Source organism: Protobothrops mucrosquamatus, unplaced genomic scaffold (assembly GCF_001527695.2).
Source record: "Protobothrops mucrosquamatus isolate PMUCROS unplaced genomic scaffold, P.Mucros_1.0 scaffold1908, whole genome shotgun sequence".
Classification (NCBI taxonomy): Eukaryota; Metazoa; Chordata; class Lepidosauria; order Squamata; family Viperidae; genus Protobothrops; species Protobothrops mucrosquamatus.
Genome location: NW_015388032.1, coordinates 219,539 through 230,997, shown reverse-complemented (window position 1 = coordinate 230,997; position 11,459 = coordinate 219,539). Strand labels below are relative to the sequence as shown.

Below are 11,459 nucleotides of genomic sequence, written 5' to 3'. Positions count from 1 at the left end.
GCCACCAGTTCAGCTCATTCCCCTCCCCCGCTACCACTTTTCTAGGATGTTTGCGTACCACCTGCCAGGTGCCAATGTACCACAGGTGGTACCCGTACCACTGGTTGAAAAGCCCTGATGTAGGGGCTTCCTCTCAAATCTAGGAAGAATCCACTAAGAAAACTTTTCTGAAAAACATTACCAAGAAAACGGCAGGGTCCGGTCCAAGCACTCACCAGAAGTCAAGACTGACTTGAAGGCACAGCTTCCTATTAATGGAGCAGGGGGGAAAAATTATCTTTCTGTTGTCCCTTTTTAATGGTTCCTTTTGGTGAAGCTCCATTCTTGTTTTGAAAGGTGTCTTTGAAACTGCAAGAATGAGCACCGCGGTTGCATTTTTATGCACAGTTAAGCCTGCAGGTGCTACTAATGTGGTTTGGGCTTTTCAGATTGTGAAAAAGAGAGGACTGAAGGGAAGGGATTTTTAAACAGTCTTGAAGTTGCAGAAATATATAAATGGAGGAAGAAATCAGAAAAAAAATCCAATTAAGAAACTGCCTCTGAAGGAGTCCTGAGCCAAATGAAAAGCTATCCATAATTAGCATTTACTGCATTTGGCAGAGTTTTTCTTAATTAAAGGGAGGTAACAGATGGGCAGTAGGCTGGCCAGCTCTGAATATTTGGGGGGGGGGGGTATGACCCAGTGCAAACATGTCAAACATAAGGCCCGGGGGCCAGATGCGGCCCGCGAAGTGGTTTCATGTGGCCCGCGAAGCCATCCTGGAAATAGTGAGGGAACGGCCCCCTCTGCCTTGGCCCAGGCCGGCTGGGAGCCAATGTACAATTTTGTGGTGGCCATCTATGCTGAAATGCATTCAGTCTTAGCTCCACAAGGCCATCTAGAAACAGCAAGGGACCGGCCCCTGCTGCGTCGGCCCTGCCCCCTGGGTGCATGCTGGGGAGGGGTCACCCTTTGTGAGGAATGAAGAAATGGACCATGCCTTGGCGCTTGCCCCGGTCCCACCCCCTTCTGCCAGAGACCCTCAGATCTGTCCCACTCCTGCCCAGGCCCCCACAGGCACCCTTGATGCGAACGATGTAGAGCTGGCCATGCCCACCCAGTAGGCCACACCCACTCCATCCACGCCCACCCAGTAGGCCACACCTACCCTGCCCCCCTCTCCGAGGGCAACCGCAATGCTGATGCGGCCCTCAGTGAAATTGAGTTTGACCCCCCTGACCCAGTGTAACAAAGACACTAGAGTTAAAAATGGGAAATATGAAAAAAATGGAACAGCAAAAGAAGTGGGGAGAAACTTCACAATTATCCCATCAAGCTCTAGAGAGTGTTTCTCAACTATGGGCATTTTTAAGATGCGTGGACTTTAACTCCCAGAATTCCCCAGCCAGCATGCTCACTCAGAAATTCTGGGAATTGAAGTCCACACATCTTAAGGTGGCCAAGGTTGAGAAACATTACTCTAGAAATCCTTAATCTCTCTCTACGGAGGAGTAAAATTAAGAGTGACAGAATAAAGTGACATATAGTGACAGCAGCTTGATTCTTACCCAGCCCAACCTGTTGCCAATTCCCCTCAGAAAATTAGGCATCCTTTATGGCAGGGGTCTTCAAACTTGGCCCTTTTATGACCTGTGGACTTCAACTCCCAGAATTCCTCAGCCAGCGTGCCTGGCTGAGGAATTCTGGGAGTTGAAGTTCACAGGTCATAAAAGGCCCAAGTTTGAAGACCCCTGCTTTATGGGGGGAAAGGTCTCCCATCTCTGTTAAATACTGTAAGATACTCATAAGACACCCAGGTTCTGTGATTACCAGTTGTATGGCTTCCTATTATAACATAGCCCCCCCCCCCCTTTTAAAAAAAACAATCAAAAGTTTGATATGAAACTTGAACTGGAATTCTGTATAGAAAATAGAAAAACTCACTCAGTCTTGACTCTACACCGGTGTTTATCAACCTGGTGTAAATCCACCTAAACGTTTGTGGATTTCAATTCCCAGCATTCCCTAGCCAGCAGGCCGACTGGGGAATTCTGGGAGCTGACGTCCACCTGCCTTAAAGCTGCCAAAGTTGAGAAACACTGCTCTACGCAAAGATGTGATTTGTAGCATTTGACCGTTTCTTGCGCATTCTAGTTCCGGTAATGCCTCACTCTGATCATGGGGATTCCTCCTCATTGCTGCCCCTCTTTCTCTCTCTCTGCAGGTCTTGGAATGGTTGGGCGAGAAGAGGGGACCCGAAGCCGTGCCATGAGACCGAGGGGTGCTTCCAAATGCCAGTGGCTCCCTTTTTAAAGGGAGCCAGGATTAAGAAGGACGTTGGACGTGAGCTATGGCTGAGGGTGATGCTGGTCTGAGCAGTGAGCCAGCTGTGGATCAGGAGGAACGGCCATACAAGTGCAAGCAGTGCCCGCGGAGCTACCGCCACGCTGGCAGCCTGGTGAATCACCGCCGCACCCACGAGGTTGGCCTTTTCCGCTGCCTGCTATGCCGCAAGGACTTCTCCAACCCCATGTCTCTCAAGAGCCACCTGCGCACTCATACGGAAGAGAAGCATCACAAATGCCCAGACTGCGGCAGAAGCTTCCGAGTTTCATCCCAGCTTCCCAGCCACCACTGCCCAGCTCAGGCCAACCAGGAGCAGGAGGAAGAAGGCCAGAGCGATAACAGCTTCCAAAGGGGCCAGGGCACATCTTCTTCAGATGTTGACCCCCGTTCTGGGATGGAAGGCAGCAGCGGGAGCCTTTTGTCCAATCTGGAGAAGTACATTGCTGAGTCGGTGGTGCCAGCTGACTTTTCTCAGCAGGACTTTCCAATCAAGATGGAACGGGAGAAGCAGGATCCGCTCCCAGGGCACGAGGAGGCTGGGGAAGAGCCTGGGCTGCTGGCTGCTGTGGAGGGCGAGCGCCGCTACAAATGCAACCAGTGTGACAAGGCTTACAAACACGCCGGCAGCTTGACCAATCACAAGCAGAGCCACACGCTGGGGGTCTATCAGTGCGCCATGTGCTACAAGGAGTTCTCCAACCTCATGGCCCTCCGAAGCCACGCCCGTCTCCACTCGGAGTATCGGCCTTACAAGTGCCGGTTTTGTCACAAAGCCTTCCGGTTGCCCTCGGAGCTGCTGAGCCACCAGAAAGCCCACAGCCAGGAGGAGAGCAAGTCCTGGGAAGATTCGGAGCACGACGTTTGGGAGGAGGACTCCATAGAAACTTCAGCAAAGTTGGACATCTATCAGCCACCACCCGTGGGCACAGATTTTGGGGACAGGGCACCCTGCAGCCTTAAAGATACCTCCAAGGCTGGTGGTGGAGAACGCTGTAATCCGGATGGAGAGCTCTGCGTCCGCTGCGGCGGGACCTTCGCCAACGAGGAGGAGCTGAAAGAACACAGCTGCCTTTACCCAGAGGAGGCAGATGAAGAAGAGGCTGAAGGCAGCAGCCCTTTACAAGCAGCTCCCAGCTCCAACGAAGCTTGGGAAGCCCGTCTGAAGAGCGAGGAAGGCTTTCCCATGTTTGAAGAGCGCCCCTTCCGCTGCGGGGACTGTGGGAGGACATACCGCCACGCAGGGAGCCTCATTAACCACAAGAAGAGCCACCAGATCGGGGTGTACAGTTGTACCGTCTGTTCAAAACAGTTGTACAATTTGGCCGCCTTGAAGAATCATTTGCGGGTCCACCTCAGGTCCAAGCTCAACGCCTCGGCCCCAGAAGAGGCCTCCCAGCACCCGTCTGGGATCTTGGACCCACCGAAAGCGCAGGACTGCCCGGATGACTGCCCGGCCCAGCCCATGGATGCCTGGAGAGGACCAGCCGCCTGTCCCAAGGAAGAGGAAGAAAGGACTCTCGGAGAGGAAGAGCGACCCTACCGGTGTGAAGATTGCGGGCGGAGTTACCGCCACCGGGGCAGCCTGGTGAACCATCGCCACACTCATCAGACCGGAATCTTCCAGTGCTCCATCTGCCCCAAGCAGTACTCCAATCTCATGGCACTCCGCAACCACGTCCGCGTGCATTTGCGGGCTGCCCGCCTGTGGGGCAAAGAATTAGGGGACGGTTTGACGTGCAGCAATTGCGGAGAGAGTTTTGAGGAAGAGGCCGAATTCCAGCTTCATCAGCTGCGCCATCTGCCCTGCACAGAGGACGTCGAGACGGCGGAAGTGCCTCGGCTTGGCGCCCTTCACTCTCAGGAAGCAGATCTTCTTCAGACTATTAAACAGGATGTGGAAGCCCTGGAGAATGGGACAGCAGTAGCCGAGGACATCCTGGCCTCAGAAATGTCTCACGTTTGTCACCAGTGTGGGTTGGCCTTTCCTACCGTGGCTGGCCTGCAGACTCACGCCGTGCAACATAGCAGTGGAGAGGAGCACTTGGAGGGGATGACAGAAGGAACCGACCCACCTGTCCCCCTCCAGCGTCTCTACGGGTGCGACCTGTGTGGCAAATCGTACCGGCATTCAGGAAGCCTCATCAATCACAAGCAGACACACCAGACGGGGGACTTCAGCTGTTCACTTTGCGGCAAACACTTCCAAAATGTGGCCTCCCTTAAAAGCCACTTGCGTGGCCATCAGAGACCCAGGAGAGGACTGTCCGAGACGCTGGTGACCATGAACGTGGAGACTGAAACTGAAACTAGCACTGCCATGCCCATGGTGTTATCTTTGGCAGAAGAGCCGGAAGATAGTCGCAGCGCTCTGGAAAAAGATGCCTTAGCCAATGGCTGGCAGTCCCAGTCGCAAGTGTCTTCCCCATTGCCTGGGGATAATGACGCTCTTCCCTACCTCTGTGAGCAGTGTGGGCTGGGCTTTGACCAGGCCAAGAACTTGATTGACCACAGACAGACCCACCAAGCTGGCATCTACCAATGCTCTCTCTGCCCTAAAGAGTATCCCACTCTCCTTGCTCTAAGACACCATTTCCACGGGCATGCCAAGGCCACGGCACCCGGCCAGGAGAACCCGGTGGGCGAAGGCCACTCTGAGGAGCAGCCGTTCCTCTGCAGCCTCTGTGGCATGATCTTCCCCAGCGAAGAGAGCCTTCAGCATCACCACAGCTTCCTGCACGAGGACGGCGACAGCCAGAGCGACAGTCCAGACGTGTTGAAAAGGCAAACCGAAGAGCAGCTGGACGGTGCAGGGGATTCGGAGGAGGACCAGCTCCTCTCCCACATCTGCGGTTATTGTGGACAGACATTTGACGATATGGCCAGCTTGGAAGAGCACAGCAACGGGCACCTGGAAGAGAGAGCGGCAGCCTTGGCCGATACTTCCATCCAGCTCCGGCGAGCTCCGCGCATGGAGGATGACCCGCCCCCTCCACCCCCACCTTTGGTGGAAGCACTTCCTCTTGCCGATGACCTGCTGGACAGCCGGCCTTACGCCTGTGGTCAGTGTGGCAAGACCTACCGGCATGGTGGCAGCTTAGTCAATCACAAAAAGATCCACCTGATTGGAGATTACCAGTGCAGCGTCTGTTGCCGGCAGTACTGTAACCTGTCTGCCTACCGGAATCACCTTCGAAACCATCCAAGATGCAAGATGAACGGCAGCGTCGCCCAACTCCGGCAGCCGGTCCCCGCTGCAGAAAGGGGGCTGCCTTGCCCTTACGAGAGGCTGAAGAAGGAGCCTTGTGGCGGTTCCCAAAAGGGAGACGCTCCCCCAAGTGACTCTCTCCTTGCCTCTCCTATAGGAAAAGAAAGAGTGGAACAAGGAGAAGAGTTGAGCGCAAGCCTGTCGGAGAGCAGAGAAGCTCGGGAATGTGGTGTTCCTGGAGAGGGGAACGAGCGGAAGGAGGTCCACCGAGCAATACAGGAAATGGAGACGGTAGAGGAAGAAGGAGCAGGAGAGGAGAAGGGTCCTCAGGCAGAGGAGGAGGAGGACTCTCTCTCGGAACGCCCCTTCCAGTGCGACGTCTGCGGGCGTAGCTACAAGCACGCCGGCAGCCTGATCAACCACAAACAGACCCACAAGACAGGCCTCTTTCACTGCGGCATTTGCCAGAAGCAGTTCTACAACCTCATGGCCCTCAAAAACCACAACCGCACCCACTTTGAAACCAAACGCTACCGATGTGCCGAGTGCCCCAAGGCGTTCCGGCTCCAGAAGCAACTGGCCAGCCACCAGCGCGTGCATCGGGACAGGAGGCCGGAGCCTGCTTTCCGCTCTGTCCAGAGGCCCCTTCGGACCAGGCGAGCTGGCAAGGCAGAGACTTTCCCGCTCCTTCCGGACCCCGAAGAGCGTCCGTACAGGTGCGGGCAGTGCGGGCGCTCATACCGCCACGCAGGCAGCTTGCTCAACCACCAGAAGAGCCACAAGGTGGGGCACTTCGCCTGCGCCTTGTGCAGCAAGGCTTACCCCAACCTCATGTCCCTGAAGAACCACCAGCGCATCCACTACGAGGTGAAACGCCACCAGTGTCCCGAATGCGGTAAGGCTTTCAAGTGGCAACGGCAGCTGCAGAGACACCAGCGCCGGCCTCATCCTTGCGGCAAGGTCACGCCGGGGCAAGAGCCCGAAAGAACTAAAGCCGATGCCGGAAGGGAGCAGGGGAACAACCCCGGAGAGGCACCTGTTGGGACTTTGCAGAGCCAGCTGCGCCCCAAACGCTTTCGCAAGCGCGCCTGCCAAAAGAACCGCAGCCGTGCGCGTACAAAGAAACGTTTGGAGTGCTCGGATTGCGGCAAAGCTTACCGGGCCTCCAGGGATCTGATGCAGCACCTAAGAAGGCATCAAGCTGAGGAAAGAGGGGACAGTCCTAAGGGCAAGCTGCTGGAGGACCAGCCTTACAAGTGTCATAGCTGTGAGCGGACGTACCGTCATCCTGGTAGTCTGCTTAACCACAAGAAGGCCCATGCGACAGGCCTCTACCACTGCCCCACGTGCCAGAGGGACTTCTACAACCTTCTGGCCCTCAAGAACCACCTCCACATCCACACGGACAAGCAACGCCACCGATGCCCCCATTGCGGCAAGGCCTTCCGGACGGCCAAGCGGTTGACCGCCCACACCAAGGTCCACGGCAGGTCTAAGGAAGAAGAGACTTTCTCCTGCTCCGTCTGCTCGAAGACGTTCTTCCACCATCCCACCTTCCAGCAGCACCAGTTGTTGCACAGCAAGGTTGATGGGCACCACGCTCTCCAGGGCAGCATCACAGGGGAAGGGAACTGAGGGGATATTAGCCCACACGTGGGGAAGGTGCACCAAGGATGGTATGGCAGGGAGATCCAATTACAGGGAAACGGTCAAGGTTGGGTGGGAAGCTGGCTTCATGGGAACAATTGTCCACACGTTGGGGGAAAAAAAAGGGGGAGGGAAAGGTTAAACTTGGTCACAGATGGGGAGCCTGGGGCCACATCGACGGGAGAAAAGACAAGGAAGATTGGCTCCATGGTTCCCCAGCTTTTTTTTTTTTTTTTAGAACATAGATCAGAAAAAATCAAGCTGGGATAGCATGGAAGAGAACAGGCGAGGTGGGACGGTGGTGGGTTTTCTCCTACGACCAAATGTTACGTTGAGCACATAACCTAACACACCTCTGTGGTGTCTCTTGGAAATAACGTCCTATCTTTTCTGCCTTGGATCCTCTTTGGGGAACTGACTTTTAGCACCCTCGGGACTTCAAGAGGATTGGGCATCGACGTTCTGCTCTTTGCATTTTTGAGCTGTTTTCTATCCTTTTGAATCCTTTTGGGAAGTCAGATGAGTAGCTAACTCCATGTTTAAGCTGCATATAGTATTTAAATTGCTGGGTTTTGTTGTTGTTTTTTTAATGGCAAAAGTACTGTCTTATAGGGAAAGCGAGAATACTGGGGGTGGGTCTCAGTTTTGTTCCTGAACAAAGAGTTAAAGAAGAAGACAATAATCCTTGGTGTGGAGTAATCCTTTTTTTAAAAAAAAAATAATTCTACCTCCTTCACTCAAAAAATGTACCCGTTTCCTTGGTATGCAAGGAAACATTAAAAAAAACCCGTTCACGAGACGTAGGTTTTGATCGCTTTCAAAAATGGATTCTGAAACCAACGTTTGCCAAAAGGTACTAGGGTTTATGCGAAATGCTTGCTAGAGAAACTAGACCGAAAGTTTTAGGCTTATGTGGGTAAAACTGGCTCTTCTTGGCAGAACCTCTGCTGGCTGTGATTTATCAGAATAGATCCCAAACAAAAATTATTTTGGGATTTTGAGTCATCAAGAAAAAACATTCTTCATTGCCCTCCGAACTTAATTGGACTTCTTATAGGCCTATCTCTTGGGAGGAAGATTCCATCTTCTTAGTCCCTTTCTTGATCCCCCTCCCCTTGGCATCCTCCAAATGGGTTAGCCCACCATCCCTATCACCATATTGGCTGAGAATGGTGGGTTGTTGCCATCCAAAGCATCTGGAAGAAGCCAACTCTGGGAACGCCTCTTGGCCATAGCTACCCTCACCGACCTTTGGATCTCTGTGGTTGGGGCAGCCATCTTTGCCATCTTGTTAGAAGAAGACATGGGATGCCCAGCTGAAGGGGAAGGGGTCATTTTATGACCCAAACTCTCCCGTAGGGTGATTTTGAAGACCAGACTCACTCTCACATTCTTTTATTTCTCTTTAAGCCAAGTTGGGTTAGGTTGGGAGAGAAGCATCTGGTCTATTTTTTTATTGAAGGAAACTTTCAAAGGGCTCAACTTTCTGAGCTCTTGTCACATCTAGATTGGTTCGATTCTGCCATTCTTTTGAGATAGCATGGAAGGCACTTAATTTTAATTTCTTTTCAGTTGCCACTTTGCCTTCAAAATGCAGGGCGTGTGTGTGTGTGTGTGTGTGTGTGTGTGTGTGTGTGTGTGTGTGTGTGTGTGTGTGTCCCAACGTAAATAATATCATTAGTATAAGCCTAATAATTGGGATCCTAGCTCAGTGTTTCTCAACCTTGACAATTTTAAGGCATGTGGACTTTAACTCCCAGAATTCCACAGCCAGCAATGCTGGCTGTGGAATTCTGGGAGTTGAAGTCCACATGCTTTAAAATTGTCAAGATTGAGAAACACTGTCCTAGCTGATGTGGAAAGCTAATTAATCTTGTTCTTCATGAGATCTGCACAGGGCTTGGCACAGATAGTATTAGGCGTCCTTTCTCCACCTGATGCTTAGTTGTTGGGTTTTTGTTTTTTGTTTTTTAATAAGAAGAAAACCCTTCTGTTAAAGGCATATTTACTCTCCCATCCAGTCTGGATCTGAATTCCCCTGAGGAATAGTTACTAAGCCTAATCCTGCACCATATGAAACAGTGCCCTTTATTTCTCCCCATTTCAGTTCTCAACAGGCAAGACTAACAATGCTAGTCAGTAGCAAGGTGGCTCAGGATAATAGGCCTGGTGGTCCAACACTGGGAAGCCGACAGAGCAGGAAAGGAAGATTTCCTTGTTTCAGTTGTCGTGAGAAAAAAATCTCAGCTTGAGAGAACGATTGGAGTACTTGCGAGGGGTTGATCACTTAATGCTGTTTTGCCCAGAGTACTTGGATCCTTTTAGGCCTTAGTGTTGATCTGGATGCAGATCAGATGGCAGAGAAGGGATTCTAACCCCTGGGAGGGGACTTTCTCTGCAGCTCAGAAAACAGAGAAGGGAATCAAGTCGGGCGGGCTTGTTTTCCAAACAACCTGAGGTTGTTTTAAAAGACCAGCCAGAATTGAAATGCCTTGAAATGAAGCATCCCAAACGTGCTTTCCCTGTTCTCCGGGGAGCAGCCAGAGGTTGCTGGAGATGCCTCAAAGAGCGGTCACCCTCATAATCTCTAGAATTTGTAAATGGTTTATAGCGATCGGCTTTTAGAATGAACAAGGACGCGGCGGGTGGGATTATGAAAACATTTTTTTTAAAAAATATTAAAACAAGAGGACTAGAAACTTGACCATCACCAGGCTATCTTCTTCTGTTTGGGGTTGGCCCGGGTACACGTTTCACGACTCGCTCTGAGGCCAGCCCCCGGTTTTGTTCTCATTCAGGTAGAATTTGGTTCAGTGAAAGAATAAATGTTTTTAAGTAGGTAAGAGCTCTTCATTTGTGATTAAAAGTTTTATAGAATTTCTAACATAGGCGGGTAATATTTTTAATAGGGCGTGGGAGGGACACGTGTTTGGTTTATTTCGCCAGCTGAAAAAAAATCTGTTTTTTTTCTGCCTTCAACGTTTTATCCTTACGATGCCCGATAACTCCAGAATGTTGACGATCAAGTCCTGTTTTTATGCTGCTGTTTTTGGATAACTGACATTTTGGCTCTGGTTCAGCAAAAAAAGAAAGAAAGAAAGAAACCTCGCGAAAGGAAAAAATAAATTTTGAGTTTCGTACGTTTTCAAATGCTTCCCCTCCTCCTTAAATGCTGGCACGAAATACGATTCGAGACATTATTTGATGTCGTTAGATTTGAAAGCTCCTGGCTGGGCGGGGTGGTGGTGATGGTGGTGGTGGTGGTGAAGAAAGGCAGAACTGAAGGGGAAGAAATTTTCCAACCCTTCATATTTTGCTGTTCTGACATGCTCTCAAACCATTAGCTGCCGCTGCCCTCATGGAGAAGGGGAGACAACTGCTACTGGGCTCCCCAGCCTTTCCAAATTGATACCGTCAACGGGTGGGCTGGATTACAGTCCCTATCATCCCCAGCAAGCACGCTGTCCGGCAGGAACTGGTGCTCTAGTTCAGGTTACCAAGCGAGAAAAGGTTATTCCCCCCCCCCCCAATTGGAGGAAGACTTTGCCCAACTTATGTTTAAAGGCCTGCGATTTTCTTTCGAAAGGTCTTTGGTGCCCCCTGGCGCCCAGGCGTAGAACTGTGAAAAACCTCAGTGGCAAATAAATTGTTTCTACTTTTTAAAATAAAAGTGCTTTCTCTGCTGTTTTGAACAGGGGGAGGGGAGGTGTCAAAAAAGTTTTTAGGCAAGCCGGCCGAGGTCATCAGCACAGCAGCAGACAGATCTGTCAGTTTGATCTCATGGAACGGTAAGGTCTACCGTTGGATCAGACATGTCAAACACAAGACCTGGGGGCCGGATGCGGCCCGCAAAGTGGTTTCATGTGGCCCGCGAAGCCATCCTGGAAACAGTGAGGGAACGGCCCCCACTGCCTTGGCCCTGGCCCAGGCCAGCCGGGAGGGAGCCAATATACAGTTTTGTGGTGGCCATCTATGCTGAAACGCATTCAGTCTTAGCTCCACGAGGCCGTCTGGAAACAGCGAGGAACCGGCCCCTGCTGATTCGGCCTCGTCCCCTGGGTGCATGCTGGGGAGGTGTCACCCTTTGTGAGGAATGAAGAAATGCACCATCGCCTGGAAGTGGTCCTGGTCCCACCCCCTTCTGCCAGAGACCCTCAGATCTGTCCCACTCCTGCCCAGGCCCCCACAGGCACCCTTGACGCGAACGATGTAGAGCTGGCCATGCCCACCCAGTAGGCCACACCCACTCCATCCACGCCCACCCAGTAGGCCGCACCCACC

General features: G+C 52.0%; 1 protein-coding gene across 1 annotated transcript; it reads left to right on the top strand.

The window, feature by feature from the left end:
• Positions 1 to 2,330: 2,330 nt before the first annotated feature.
• On the top strand, positions 2,331 to 7,194 carry ZNF646 (zinc finger protein 646). The gene has a single exon (XM_029285590.1). The coding sequence runs from the start codon at positions 2,331 to 2,333 to the stop codon at positions 7,164 to 7,166; it is 4,836 nt and encodes a 1,611-aa protein (XP_029141423.1). The 3' UTR covers positions 7,167 to 7,194.
• The last annotated feature ends 4,265 nt before the right edge of the window (positions 7,195 to 11,459 follow it).